Source organism: Castanea sativa, chromosome 8 (assembly GCF_040712315.1).
Source record: "Castanea sativa cultivar Marrone di Chiusa Pesio chromosome 8, ASM4071231v1".
Classification (NCBI taxonomy): domain Eukaryota; kingdom Viridiplantae; phylum Streptophyta; class Magnoliopsida; order Fagales; family Fagaceae; genus Castanea; species Castanea sativa.
This window is the reverse complement of record NC_134020.1, coordinates 20,817,878-20,831,121: the sequence shown is the minus strand read 5'-3', so window position 1 is coordinate 20,831,121 and position 13,244 is coordinate 20,817,878. Positions and strand designations below refer to the sequence as shown.

The 13,244-nt window shown below is 34.8% G+C and overlaps 1 protein-coding gene, 1 non-coding gene and 1 pseudogene across 2 annotated transcripts; 2 read left to right on the top strand and 1 right to left on the bottom strand.

Annotated features, from left to right (window-relative positions):
• The first annotated feature begins 1,037 nt into the window (after positions 1-1,037).
• Positions 1,038-2,928, top strand: LOC142605988 (uncharacterized). The gene is made up of 2 exons (XM_075777412.1): positions 1,038-1,854; positions 2,741-2,928. Exons 1-2 carry the CDS (start codon positions 1,038-1,040, stop codon positions 2,926-2,928), a joined length of 1,005 nt encoding a protein of 334 aa, XP_075633527.1.
• Positions 1,275-1,413, top strand: LOC142608501 (small nucleolar RNA Z247). The gene has a single exon (XR_012839530.1). It is a non-coding gene; the product is annotated as a small nucleolar RNA Z247 (small nucleolar RNA).
• A 1,834-nt stretch (positions 2,929-4,762) lies between the features above and the next one.
• On the bottom strand, positions 4,763-7,381 carry LOC142606734 (putative receptor-like protein kinase At3g47110; annotated as a pseudogene).
• Positions 7,382-13,244: the final 5,863 nt, after the last annotated feature.

The window sequence follows — 13,244 nt, the reverse complement described above, 5'->3', positions numbered from 1 at the left end:
GCGTATCATACTCTCATCATCTCGATATAGGTCACCAAAGTTCACTTTCAGGTTAACATTGAGAGAATCACAAATCTCTTCTTCAAGTTCAGGTTGGTTCAGAACCCTCTGTTGCCTTAAGTAGAAATGATGATTTTTAAGGAAAACAAACTACAGAGGAACTATACAAGGAAAAATAAGGTTTAGAAACATAACAACCGGCTTTGAAGGACATTGAAAAGACATGGCCAAAACCATGACAAGTATGACACTATAAGAACTACTACTTCTTTGTGATGAAGAAGTACCTAAACAAAAATTCTTGTTTGAAGGGTAAGAATAATCTTGAGCCTTATCAACAAACTTCTCCTAATTAGCATCCACGTTTGTTCTTTCACTTCTGATATTGCTTGTTAAGGATACAGCCGTAGTTGTCAAGGATAGCAACTAATTCATATACAGCTAGAGTTACTGATGTTAGTTACTGATGTATCACAACTGTAGTATTCAAATACAAATCTCGGATTGTGATGAGATAGGATTAGGATAAGATAGAATCGTATTTTGAATTTGTATCTAAGTGATAAGATAGAAGTATAGCGGAATTTGTATATAAGTCAAAATTGTATTTGATTTTGAATCTGTAACAAACTCTTCTATAAATGAAATTCCTTGAACTGTGAAATGTAAGACTTGAAAACAAATTCAATTATCCTGTTTTTACATGGTATCAGAGCTATTGTGACATGTCTTTTTTTTTTTTTTTTTTTTTTTCTTTAATGGCTTTCTTATCTTCATCAACTTCTACTGTCACCATTGCGGCTTCTCCTTCTCCCACTTCATTTACTACTATTCACCATCTTATCACCATCAAGCTTACCCGTGACAACTACCTACTCTGGAAAGCTTAGATTGTTCCTTACCTTAAGGGGCAATATCTCTATGGCCATTTCGATGGAAGCACTCCTGCTCCACCTCAATCTCTAAGTATTGAAGTTAATGGACACGTACAAGTCATCCAAAATTCAGACTTCGGTCACTGGTATTTACAAGACCAAATGATTCTCAGTGCCATAATATCCTCCCTCATCAAGCATATTCTGGCTCATGTGGTCAAATTCAACACATCAAGGGATGTGTGGCAAGCCTCAGAGAGAATGTTTAACTCTCTATCAAGAGCTCGAACAATGCAAATCCACTATCAGCTCGCCACTTTGAAGAAAGGCAATTCCTCAATTGCTAATTATTTTCACCAGTTTACATCACTGGTTGATACAATTGCTGCTATTGCTCATGCCTTGAACGATTTTGAAATTATCTCATTTCTTCTAGTTGGTTTGGGATTTGAATATGATTCCTTTGTTAAATTTGTGACCACAAGAGTTGATCCTCTCTCTATTGATGAATTATATGGGCATTTATTAGCTCATGAACTCCGGCTTAAGCATCAACAACCAACTGTGCACCTCTCACTTGCAGGGGCAAATTTTGCGGGGCGAGGGCCTTCACGTGGTGGTCATGGAGGTGGTTCCTCCCCTTCAGCAGGCTGTGACTCTTCATCCAGGAATCAACAAAATTTTCGAGGACGGGGGCATGGTCACTCTTCCCCTTCCTCCCAAAATCATCCCATCTACCAGGTTTGCCACAAGACAGGACATACGACCTTGAAGTGCTATCACAGGTTTGATAATCCCTTCTCCACTGACACTACCAGTAATATGCATGCTCTGCTCGCCGCTCCACAAGCTTTACCCGATCTCAATTGGTACCCTGATTCTGGTGCAACTCATCATCTCACTTCTGATCTAGAAAATTTGAATGTGAAGGCAGAGGAGTATCACGGTCTTGATCAGATTCGCATTGGTAATGGTATTGGTATGAATGTTAAGCACATTGCTAAATTATCCATTCCTTCCTCTTCTTTTCTTTTACATGATGTGCTCCATGTGCCTCACATTACCAAAAATTTGATTTCTATTCACAAATTCATATCTAATACTAATACCTCTATTGAGTTTCACCCCTCTTATTTCTTTGTGAAGGATCGAACAACAGGGAGAGTTCTGCTGCACGGGCTGAGTAGAAATGGGATGTACCTTTTTCCTTTTGCTTTCAATAAATTGCCTTCGTCTTCATCTATCTTTGTTGGTGAATGCACTTCTCCAGCACAATGGCACTCACGCTTGGGCCATCTTGCTTTTCGTATTGTTAATCATGTTCTTTCAAAATTTAGTTTGCCTATTATTTCCAGCAAAGTTGTTCACCTTTGTTTTTCTTGTTTCGGTTCTAAGAGTAAACAACTTTCTTTTTCATTGTCTTGTACTCAAATAAATTTTCCTTTGGATTTAATTCACACAGATGTATAGGGTCCCTCTCCTATTTGCTCAAAATCTAGTTTCAAATATTATGTCTCTTTTGTTGATGCATACAGTCGCTATACTTGGCTTTATCCCATGACAAATAAAAGTGATGTGCTACCTATTTTTATTAAATGACAAAAATATGTTGAGTGTTATTTTAATCGCAAAGTAAAAGTTGTTCAATCTGATTGGGGCGGTGAATATCGCTCACTTACCAATTTTTTCCAAAACTGTGGCATTACTCATCATGTATCTTGTCCTCACATGCCCCAACAAAATGGTGTTGTTGAGCGCAAACACTGTCATCTTGTGGAAACTGATTTAGCTTTATTAAATCATGCTCACATTCCACTTCAATATTAGGAAGATGCATTTCAAACAGCTTGTTATCTGGTAAATAGACTCCAATTGGCGTGCGGCCATGAATCTCGAGTTTGATGCTTTGCTCAAAAATTATACATGGGTTCTTGTTCCTCCTCACACTACTCGCAATGTCATTGGATGCAAATGGGTATTTCGGGTTAAGCATAATGCTGATGGTTTCGTTGAACGCTATAAAGCTCGCTTGGTGGCCAAAGGATTTCATTAATTGCCTGGGATTGACTTCGGAGAAACCTTTAGTCCTGTAATCAAACCCACCACTGTTAGGACAGTTCTCTCTATTGCTGTTTCAAGAGGTTGGGTTCTTCGCCAATTTGATGTTCATAATGCCTTCTTACATGGCCATCTATTTGAAGATGTTTATATGTCTCAGCCTCTTGGGTTTGTTCACCCCCAATTTCTAAATCATGTTTGCAAGCTGAAGAAAGCTCTTTATGGGTTGAAGCAGTCCCCTCGAGCTTGGTTCTCACAGCTCTCTTCTCACTTACTTGCTTTGGGCTTCAAAGGATCGAGGTCTGATTCTCCTCTGTTTATTTATCATAGTGCCACTGTTACTATATATTTTCTAATTTATGCGGATGATCTTATTGTTACTGCCTTTAAATCTTCTGCAATTGATGATCTTCTTTGTCATCTCAAGACTGATTTTGCTATTAAGGATCTGGGTAATCTAAAATTTTTCCTTGGCATTGAGGTTCTGCCAAAATCCTCGGGTCTTGTCTTGTCTCAGAATTGTTACATTATTGATCTTTTAAGGAAGACAAATATGCTTGAGGCAAAGATTGTTAGCTCTCCCATGACTCAATCAACAAGTTTATTTGCTTTTGAGGGGGATCCACTTTCTGATGTCACTATGTATAGAAGTACTGTTGGGGTCTTGCAATATCTCCCCCTCACCCATCCTAACATTTCTTTCACAGTCAACAAACTCTCTCAGTTTATGCATCGCCCTACTAACATCCATTGGCAGTTTGTCAAATGCCTCCTGCGTTATGTTAAGCAAACTCTTCATTTTGGTTTGCAGCTACACCGCTCTAAGTTCAATTCTCTTCAAGCTTTCTCTAATGTAGATTGGGCTGGATGTCGTGATGATCAGCGGTCTACTAGTGGTTTCTGTGTCTTTCTGGGCAACAATCTTATTTCCTGGGGTTGTAAAAAGCAACAGACTGTGGCTCGATCTGGTACAAAAGCTGAATCAAGGCCCTTGCCAATGCTTCAGCAGAGGTTAAATGGTTGTGTACCCTTTTGTTTGAACTTGGAACTCCTATCTCTAGTTCTCTTGTTTTGTGGTGTGACAACATTGGTGCAACCTATTTATCCTCAAATCCTGTTTTCCATGCTCGCACTAAGCATGTTGAGATTTATTTTCACTTTGTTTGGGATATGGTTGCTGATGGTTCTCTTCTTATTCATTTTTTGTCTACCCGAGATCAGCTTGCTGGCATTTTTACAAAGCCTTTGTCTTCCTCCTGATTTGCTCTTCTTCGGACCAAGCTCAATGTATCTCCAATACCGTTGAGCTTGCAGGGGCGTGTTAAGGATACAGCCGTAGTTGTCAAGGATAGCAACTAATTCATATACAGCTAGAGCTACTGATGTTAGTTATTGATGTATCACAGTTGTAGTATTCAAAATACAAATCTCGGATTGTGATGAGATAGGATTAGGATAAGATAGAATCGTATTTTGAATTTGTATCTAAGTGATAAGATAGAAGTATAGCTGAATTTGTATATAAGTCAGAATTGTATTTGAATTTGAATCTGTAACAAACTCTTCTATAAATGAAATGCCTTGAACTGTGAAAGGTAAGGCTTGAAAACAAATTCAATTATCCTATTTTTACATTGCTTGTCATTGGAGCTCTCATTAAGCCTTTCTTTTTAAACTCTTCTTCCATTTGCTATGAAACTTGAATTGCATCAACTATAGTATAAAGCATAATTTCAGCCAAACACGAAAGAAATATTAGGATCAAGCCTTGGTAATACATAGAAATAATCATATTTTCATTCCATGGAAATCCTGATCTCATAGCCAAGCTATAGAACTTGTTAGTATTCTGTTTAATAGATAACTGCCTTACACCATATGTGTAAAATGCAAGTGAGCTTGTTGCTTGTAAAGCTTTAAAATCAATACTCATAGACTAAAGCTTTAAAATCATTTCCCTCAAAATCAATACTCGAACAAGCAATCAAAATCTTAACGAGGTTTCGATGACGAATGTTCCTCATGGCTTCACATTCGGCAATGAAACTCTTGGAAGCTCCTTGCTTTTGAAGATTGAGTACCTTGACTGCAACAGTTGCTTCATCTGGACCAAGTTTTACTTTATAGACACTACCAAAATTACCTGAACCAATCAAATTCTTCAAAGAGAATCCATCGGTTGCATTGTGTAATTCTTTATAAGAGATCTTTTGGTAGGAGGGTCCAAAGGTGGAAATGGAAAGGGGTTTCTTCTTTGACTTTTTCAACCAAGAAAGAGCAATCAAAGAAAACAAAGTCAAGCAAAAAGCACCTGCAATGCTTATTGCTAGTATCAACTTAAAAGCAAAATGCTTTCTAGGTTTCTTGGATATTTGAATAGGGCATGCATGCAAATGCAGCTCTTGGATCCCCCCACAAAGACCAGTGTTGCCTTTGACTTCAACTGCACTAGCATTTCTAAAGACCCCTTCTCCAGGTACATCTCCATCAAGATTGTTGAAAGACAGGTTCAAGTTTTGCATGTGAAAATTAATCATATACCTTGGGATTTGGCCTGAAAAATTGTTGTTAGAGAGATCAAGATATTGAATGCCTTTTAAATTACTTAAGTCAGGAATGGTTCCTTCAAAGTAGTTTCCTTGCATATAAAGTGTTTCTAAGGCCAAACAACCCCCTAGCTAGGTTGGAATCTCTTTGGAAAATTTGTTGTATGAAACGTCTAGTGCAACAAGAAGTTTTAGGTTTCCAACATCTGGTGGTAAGGAACCGGTCAAAGAATTATGTGACACATTAATAAGGACTAGAGGAAGAGATTGGAGGCCAAGAAGTTGCTTAGGTATGGTGCCATTTAATTTATTATGGCAAAGGCGTACCTCTTGCAGCTGGCTACACCTTTGAAGACTCGGGGGTATGCTCCCTTCTAAGCTGTTATTGTACATACAAAGGTGAAGCAATTGAGTCATGTTACCAAAGGAAGATGGGATCTCCCCTATCAGTTTGTTTGCCCCCAAGGATAGAATGTTCAAGTTTGAGAGCTTTCCAATTGAATTTGGAATACTCCCTATCAACAAGTTTTGTTCTAAGTAAAGTTTTGTTAGATTGACAATATTTGATATGTGTGTGGGTATGCTCCCACCAATGAAATTCCCTCCTAGCCATAGCGATGTTAATAGGATTGAGAGGTTTGTTATGGAGTTAGGCAGCTCACCTCCCAATTGGTTGTGGCTGACAGACAGATGCTCTAACTTGCTGCAGTTGTTCAAGAACTCAGAAAACTCAAATCATAAATTGAATAATTTCCAAGAAGATTATTAAAAGCATAAAAAAATCGAAGATTTCGTAGATTACCAAAACTCATAGGTATGGTTCCTGTGAAATAATTATTACCAAGATCAAGCAAGTGAATTTTTGAGACATTGGACAATGAAACTGGAATGGTTCCTGTAAATTGGTTTCCTCCTATCCAAAGTATCTGGAGATTTTGAAGAACAATGCCCAAGTCAGGGTTGAGGTTACCAGTGAAGTTGTTATGAGTCAAGGCAATATATGTGAGCGATGATAAATTGTATAGGGAAGGTGGAAACACACCAGAAAGATGATTTATTGCTACATCAAAAAATGTCAAGCTTTTCATCTGGGCTACTTATTTGGGATTTCTCCCTCCAAATTGTTATATGCAAACGAAAGATTTTGCAGAGAGGACAAGTTCCCTAGAGAAGGTGGGAACCTTCCACTTAGATGATTGCTATCAAGAATTAGTATTTGAAGTTTTGACAAAAAGCCAAGTTCTGAAGGGATTCCTTGTACTAAATCGTTGTACAGGAGATCAAGATACTGTAGGTTGGAACAGTGAGAAAGATTGACTGGAATTTCCCCTCCCAATATTAGATTATAACTCAGGTTCAAATTTTGAAGCCGGGTCAAGTAACCAACTTCTGAGGGAATTCCACCATGGAAAGAGTTACTTGCAAGGTCGAGGGATCGAAGGAAAGAAAGATTTCCATTGTGGGGTGATATGTTGCCAACCAACTTTTTGTTTTTTAGGTCCAAACCGATGACTCTTTGGTGTTGCCACAAGTGACCCCAACCCAGTGGCAGAAATGGAAAGAGTCATTCCAAGAAGCCAGGACATTAAGTGGGCTATCTATGTGGGACTTGAATTCGAGCAATGCAAGTTTATCAGTTTCGTTTGAAAGTGTGGTAGCTAAGGAAAATTTTGAGATTGATAAGGAGAGGAACAGAAGAAAGATGGCATGGTAGGTTAGTGAGAAGAGTGGTTGTGTATTCATAAGCAGATGTACCATTTGGGAGGAAGAAATTAGCTTTTTTAGAGAGAGATATTGACATAGGCAAGAACTCTCACGCGAATATATAGAGAACAAACTAAGCAACTTTTTAGATGGGTACTACTCATACTAATTAATCTGTGATTCTACAAATGATGTGAATTTGATGTGAGTCGTCTGCTTACTCTATTTTGCAGTTCATAATATATATTGAAAAATTTCCATGCAAGTTGTCTATTGTCGTTTGTTTTAACTTTGTAGTTAGTCTTCTTTTGCTCAAATTATTCATGAGGATAATTTATTTTTAGTTTTAACCCACATTTTTTTTATTTGATGTTCGATTTTCCTCAATTTCAACCTCAAAAAATTTGAAGGCACTGGACATATTCTTAAAATAAGTTATTTTTATTTTTTTTTTTATTTTTTTTTTAAATTGAAAAATCCACTAGATAGTTTAGGGTGGGTTTCTAGAGGTCCCCAAAATTGTCAAAAGGTATAGCTTGGCCCCAAAAATGAAATGTTGGTTTCATCCCTACTCATACAAAAATGACTCAAAAACTAAGCTTAAAGGCGAAATCTTCTTGTGGAATGGAAAGCAAAGCCCATATGTGAAAATACACTTTTGGTCCCTATATTTTGGAGAGAGAGGGAGAGAGCGCGTTAGATGAGAGAGACGAGAGAGAGAGCTTCAAATTTTTTTTTTGGTGAACAGAGATTCAATCTCTAAAACTAAAAAAAAGTAAATTTTTTGTTTGTTTGTTTTTTTTAATTAAAATTATAATTGAGGAAACTAAAATTTTTTGTTTTAATTTTTTATAAATTTAAATCTGACGTGGCATTTACAAATGCCAAATAATTTTTTGAATAATATTTTAATGGCCACATCAGCGCCGTGTCAGCAAGCAAGGAACTCCGTTTGTCACGTAAGAGTTTTCTGTTACTGGGTTGATGGTAGGAACCAAAATAAAATCGATTTTTTGATTTCAGGGACTGACTTAAGAGCAAAATCAATTTAGGGACCAAAACGAGAATTAGTCCAAAATGTAAGGACCAAAAGTATATTTTTCGGCTAAAAAAAAAAACCTAAATGTTAGGTTCTATTTGATAATTGTCATTTTGATTGCTTCGTATTGAAATGGACCTCTCGTGTCTATCATGATCAATTAAAAAACGTCATTTAGACTTCTGCCCCTAAAAGTTGATTGAAATGTTTCAGCAAACTTTGTATTAGCTTCGTATTTAAAACTCGGTTACTTGTTGCATTACGTGATTCTAGATAATCTATTATGATCCAACCAGTGAAGACAGAATGTAGATGTTTGTGTCTTGCTGGCTAAAGCAAAAAAGGCCTTTCAGACCAAGAAAAGGAAAACAAGAGTACAGATAGGCTTTCTTTTCAGGATAATATTTAGGTAAAGTTTTTCGATGTTGTCATTAAGTTCTCCAATTAAATTTTAACCACGTAATGGTACTATTGATTAATAAATCACATAGTTCAGTTTAATCATCTTTGTATTGTATTGGTTAATGCAATCACACAATCGAATTTAATAGTGAGGAAAATTGATGTCTTAAGTAATTGTACTTACGCTGTTTTATTAATAGTGAAGAAATGTAGTTGCTGTCAAGCAAATCCCAGTGCTACCTACCCTATATTATTTCTTGATAAACAAACCCCATGCTAATACAGTAATACTTGTTGAACATAAATGTTTGATTAATATTTGGTTGAATCTTTTACGTAATCCGTTTAAGCTCTAATCCAAAAAATATATAATCTTGCTTAATAGAATTTTTGTCCATTTCATGGACCCATAATTGAAGTGAGATTCCATTAATATTCATCATTATGCATTTCCTGCTTGGGGATAGTGCATGATATTAGAGAATGGTGGTGCGAAAACTGAGCCATTAATAATTGCGGTTTGGATAGATGAAGCAGTCAAATTGTTGGTGGTAGCAGTTGTGCGTAGTGCTACAGTAGTGTCGACATTTTCAAACCACGGGATTTTTATTTCAGTGCTTCATGACCAAATTTTGTTGCCACACTTATAATTTCTTGATTTGTTGAACATAAGGATCTTTAGTGAAGACTTTGGAGGTTGTTTGAACCGTTCAATTTTGGTTAGTATAGGAGAAACATTTCACTTCCAGAAGTTGCATTGTAATTACAAGAATTTCTTATCACTGCGAAGCACGGGGTCCGCAATGGGTTGCTTATTGGGTTAGCTCTTTAGTGGATGTCGCTTTGATTGATCGACTTTATAATAGAAAATGTCTTTGTGTATATGGAATTATGGATGATTGGTCATTGGTATAAAATGAAGTACAAAAAAATGGTAGAAAGCATTTATTCCTTTTATATATATAGAGATGGGTTCAAGTTACACATGGTGTAACTCTAAAAAGTTACACATTTTTTAAACCATTGGATTTAAGTAGATCAAACGGTAAAAAAAAGACCCTCATTAATGCTAATATTCTGATTAAGATCTCATTAATTATTCCTCATTTATTATATTTTATATCTATTTCTAAACCTAAAAAATTTATATTTGACTTTCTCTCTAAGTTTCTTTCTATCTCTTTCTCCTCCACCATTGTTCCACCTCCATAAATAGATTGCCGGCCGAAGAAGGAAAAAAAAATAAAAAAAAACTGCGAAACACTGACATTAGAGGTTTGTGAGAAGGAAAACAAAAATGAAAACGAAGAGAAAGAGATAGAGAAGGAAAACAAGTAAATGCAAACCAAAAGCAAGAACTTGCATTAATCAATAGAAAAGTTTCAACAGATTTTGACAAATGTGTAGCTTTTCATGATTTTACCCTTGGAACCTTTGAAGATTCCTTATATTTTCATGCCCAGAATGCTGCCAAACAGTTCTTCAACACAAGCTGTGCTTTAGAGGTTTGCTAGATATTTGAATTGAATCTATCAATTGTTTTTCTAAAATATATTTTATATTTTATATATTTATAAGGAAGTTGTGTACCAGTTTTGAGTCCAGACTATGTCACTCTCTTCTCCCGATAGCCTATAGATACTATGAATTGATAGAGTTGTGGACTTGTTAGACATATTGTAATATTTTGACATATTCTATAGACTTTTCGGTTTTGATTTTTTTTTTTTTGATTTTTTGATTTTTTTTTTGGAGCTAAAACGATAGATGGTTTTTGATCATTTACTTGTAAATTATTTGTTGCAAGCCTTGGGTAACGGTTTTAGGTGGAGTCTACATATTTTTTTTTATGATGTTTTCATGCTTTCTTGCGTTTATGGTAGCGGCTATTGCTGGTTTGTGTTGAAAAGTCCGTTCATCGTATAGACATTTCTTTTTTGAATGTATGATTTGCAGGGATGAGAGACCATTGCTTCACAACCGTCTGCCAGCAATCTATCCATGGAGGTGGAACAATGGTGGAGGAGAAAGAGATAGAGAGAGAAACGTAGAGAAAGAGTCAAATATAACACTTTTTTTGGGTTTAGAGATAGATATAAAAGATAATAAATAAGGGATAATTAATGAGATCCTAATCAGAATATTAACATTAATGAAGGTCTTTTTTTGACCGTTGGATCTACTTAAATCCAATGGTTTAAAAAAGGTGTAACCCTTTAGAGTTACACTAGGTGTAACTTGAACCCATCTCATATATATATATATATATATATATATATATATATATATATATATATATATATATATATATATATATATCACGTCCCAAACTCGGTCAACCTGTCAAGGCTTGGAGAGCATGAGTCATCTAAATATCTAACCTCTATGCGTTCTCTTTCTTAATGCTACGAAACAAAAGTATAAATTGTGATGCAAAACAATCAAGAGAAAACAAAAAGAATAAGAAAATTAAAGGATAAACCCTAATAATCAGCACTTAGGGTTCAATCTCCGTCTACACCAAAAACTGATTGGTGTTTTAGTCTGATGATAAAGAGCTATCATCAGGAGCGGACGTCATAGGTTGAAACTCTCTAAGAAAAACACACCCAAATATTGGAAAATCTCCATCCTGAATATCATTAACCAATCAATCATCTATCATAAATACAAATAACTAGACTCTTATATAGAGCCAGAGCTTCCAAGAAATAAAGAGATAAAAGATAACAACTAATGAAAACTAATCCTAACTAAACTCAAATATTAATCTCCATTTAATCTCAAATCTAATCCTTATCCAAATAAAAGTCTATAATTATCCAATTTCCTCTGAGATACATACAAATTAAGGAAAAACAACCTTAGTTGAATATATCCATAGCTAGATATACTATTAACATTGAATAGATTGAATTGCAATTCATATTAATGCTCTGTTTGTTTCAGTATTAACGTTTTCTGGAAAATTGTTCATTTTCTAAATAACATTTTCTAGAAAACTATCTCATTTTTCAATGTTTGATAACGACCTTGAAAATGAGCTTGAGAATGTATTCTGATGTTTGGTATGCAATTTTTTAAAAACTATTTTTTGTGTAATTTAAAACATGTATATTATGTAAACTAACTAATGTAATCATTATAAATAAAAAACCAAGAATGAATTTGGTTTTTATACTAAAATTTTGAAAATATACATTCAAAATTAATTAGTTATCAAATTTTTATGATCTCTACCACTCATCTTGTTCATATATATAGATAATAATGTACGTACACACACACATATCAACCATTTGCCTATATATATATATATATTTGACAGGGGAATATATTTTCAATAAGTATAAATAACAATAACTTTTAATTATCTACTCTTTTTGTTGGTATACTAATTGTCTACTATGGTCAACCACAAGTCTTCAATATTACTCTAAATTATGTATTTACATAATGTACTGCATAATATATCATCATTGCATAGTATCTGCCAACAAAAAAAGTATTTGCCAACAAATGCAATTCTCCTAAACAATTATCATTCATTATATAACAATATTATTAGTCTACGGTAAATATTGTCTCATGTAAAAGCAATTTAGAGTAATATAGGTACTATGTTTAAAATCTTCATCTTTTACTTCATTCATTCATTCATTCTTCTTTTTTATTTTTATTTTTTTGCACTTTATGTATGAAAAAGAAGTAACCTCTGCCTGGAATCCATCAAATCGAAAATTTCTTAGAGAAAAAAGAAAATCAAGCTTGAAATTCAAAGCAAATAATTAGGAATTTGGTAGAGAGGAATGAAATAGTTAGTGCTAAAAATTTGTTCTCCTTTGCAAGTCGGAGCTATTGACCGATCAGTGAAGAAAAAAAAATATAATTAGAGAATTGTGTCACAAAGGGGAAGAGAAACATGGAGAAAAGAGAGAAGAGAAACAGATAGAGAGAGAGAGCTATGGGAAGAGGAGAGACTAGAGTTAGTGACAGTGAGGGTGTGAGAAGAGAAAAAGTAAAGGGAATAGAGAAAAAGTGAGAAAACTTACCATAAGAGAGAGAAGATGCCAAAAAATTATGTTTCCCATGGCTATAAACGAAGATAATATTTATAGAAGATGCAACACGTGAGAGAGAGATTGTTTTCCAAAATTATTTTTTGGATAATAACCTATAGAAAATAAGCCCTATTTTTATTATGGTTTTCCGTTGACCAAAGATAGTTTTCTATTGACCAGGTTTTTTTTGTGCTACCAAACACTGGAAAATGTGGAAAACTATCTTTACAGAAAGTTTTCCAACGAAACAAACAGAGCGTAAATATTTATTTATTTTATCTAATATGTTTATGTTTTATTATTAAAGCTTTACTTTTTTTTTGAAACGTTATTCAAGCTATACTTATTTAGTTATATTCATAGGTAATTTAACTTCGTTGTTATTTTATATGCAACAAGCGCACCTGAGGAAGTTGATATCAAGTCCAATGCCATAGTACAAAACACCAAAAGTAAAAGCACAAATGCTCTGTACAAGCTAGCCTCTTGTTAGACCCTTTTTCAACTAGCAAGCTCATCACATCACATGTAACAATCTCCCCAAACTTGTCAATTTCAC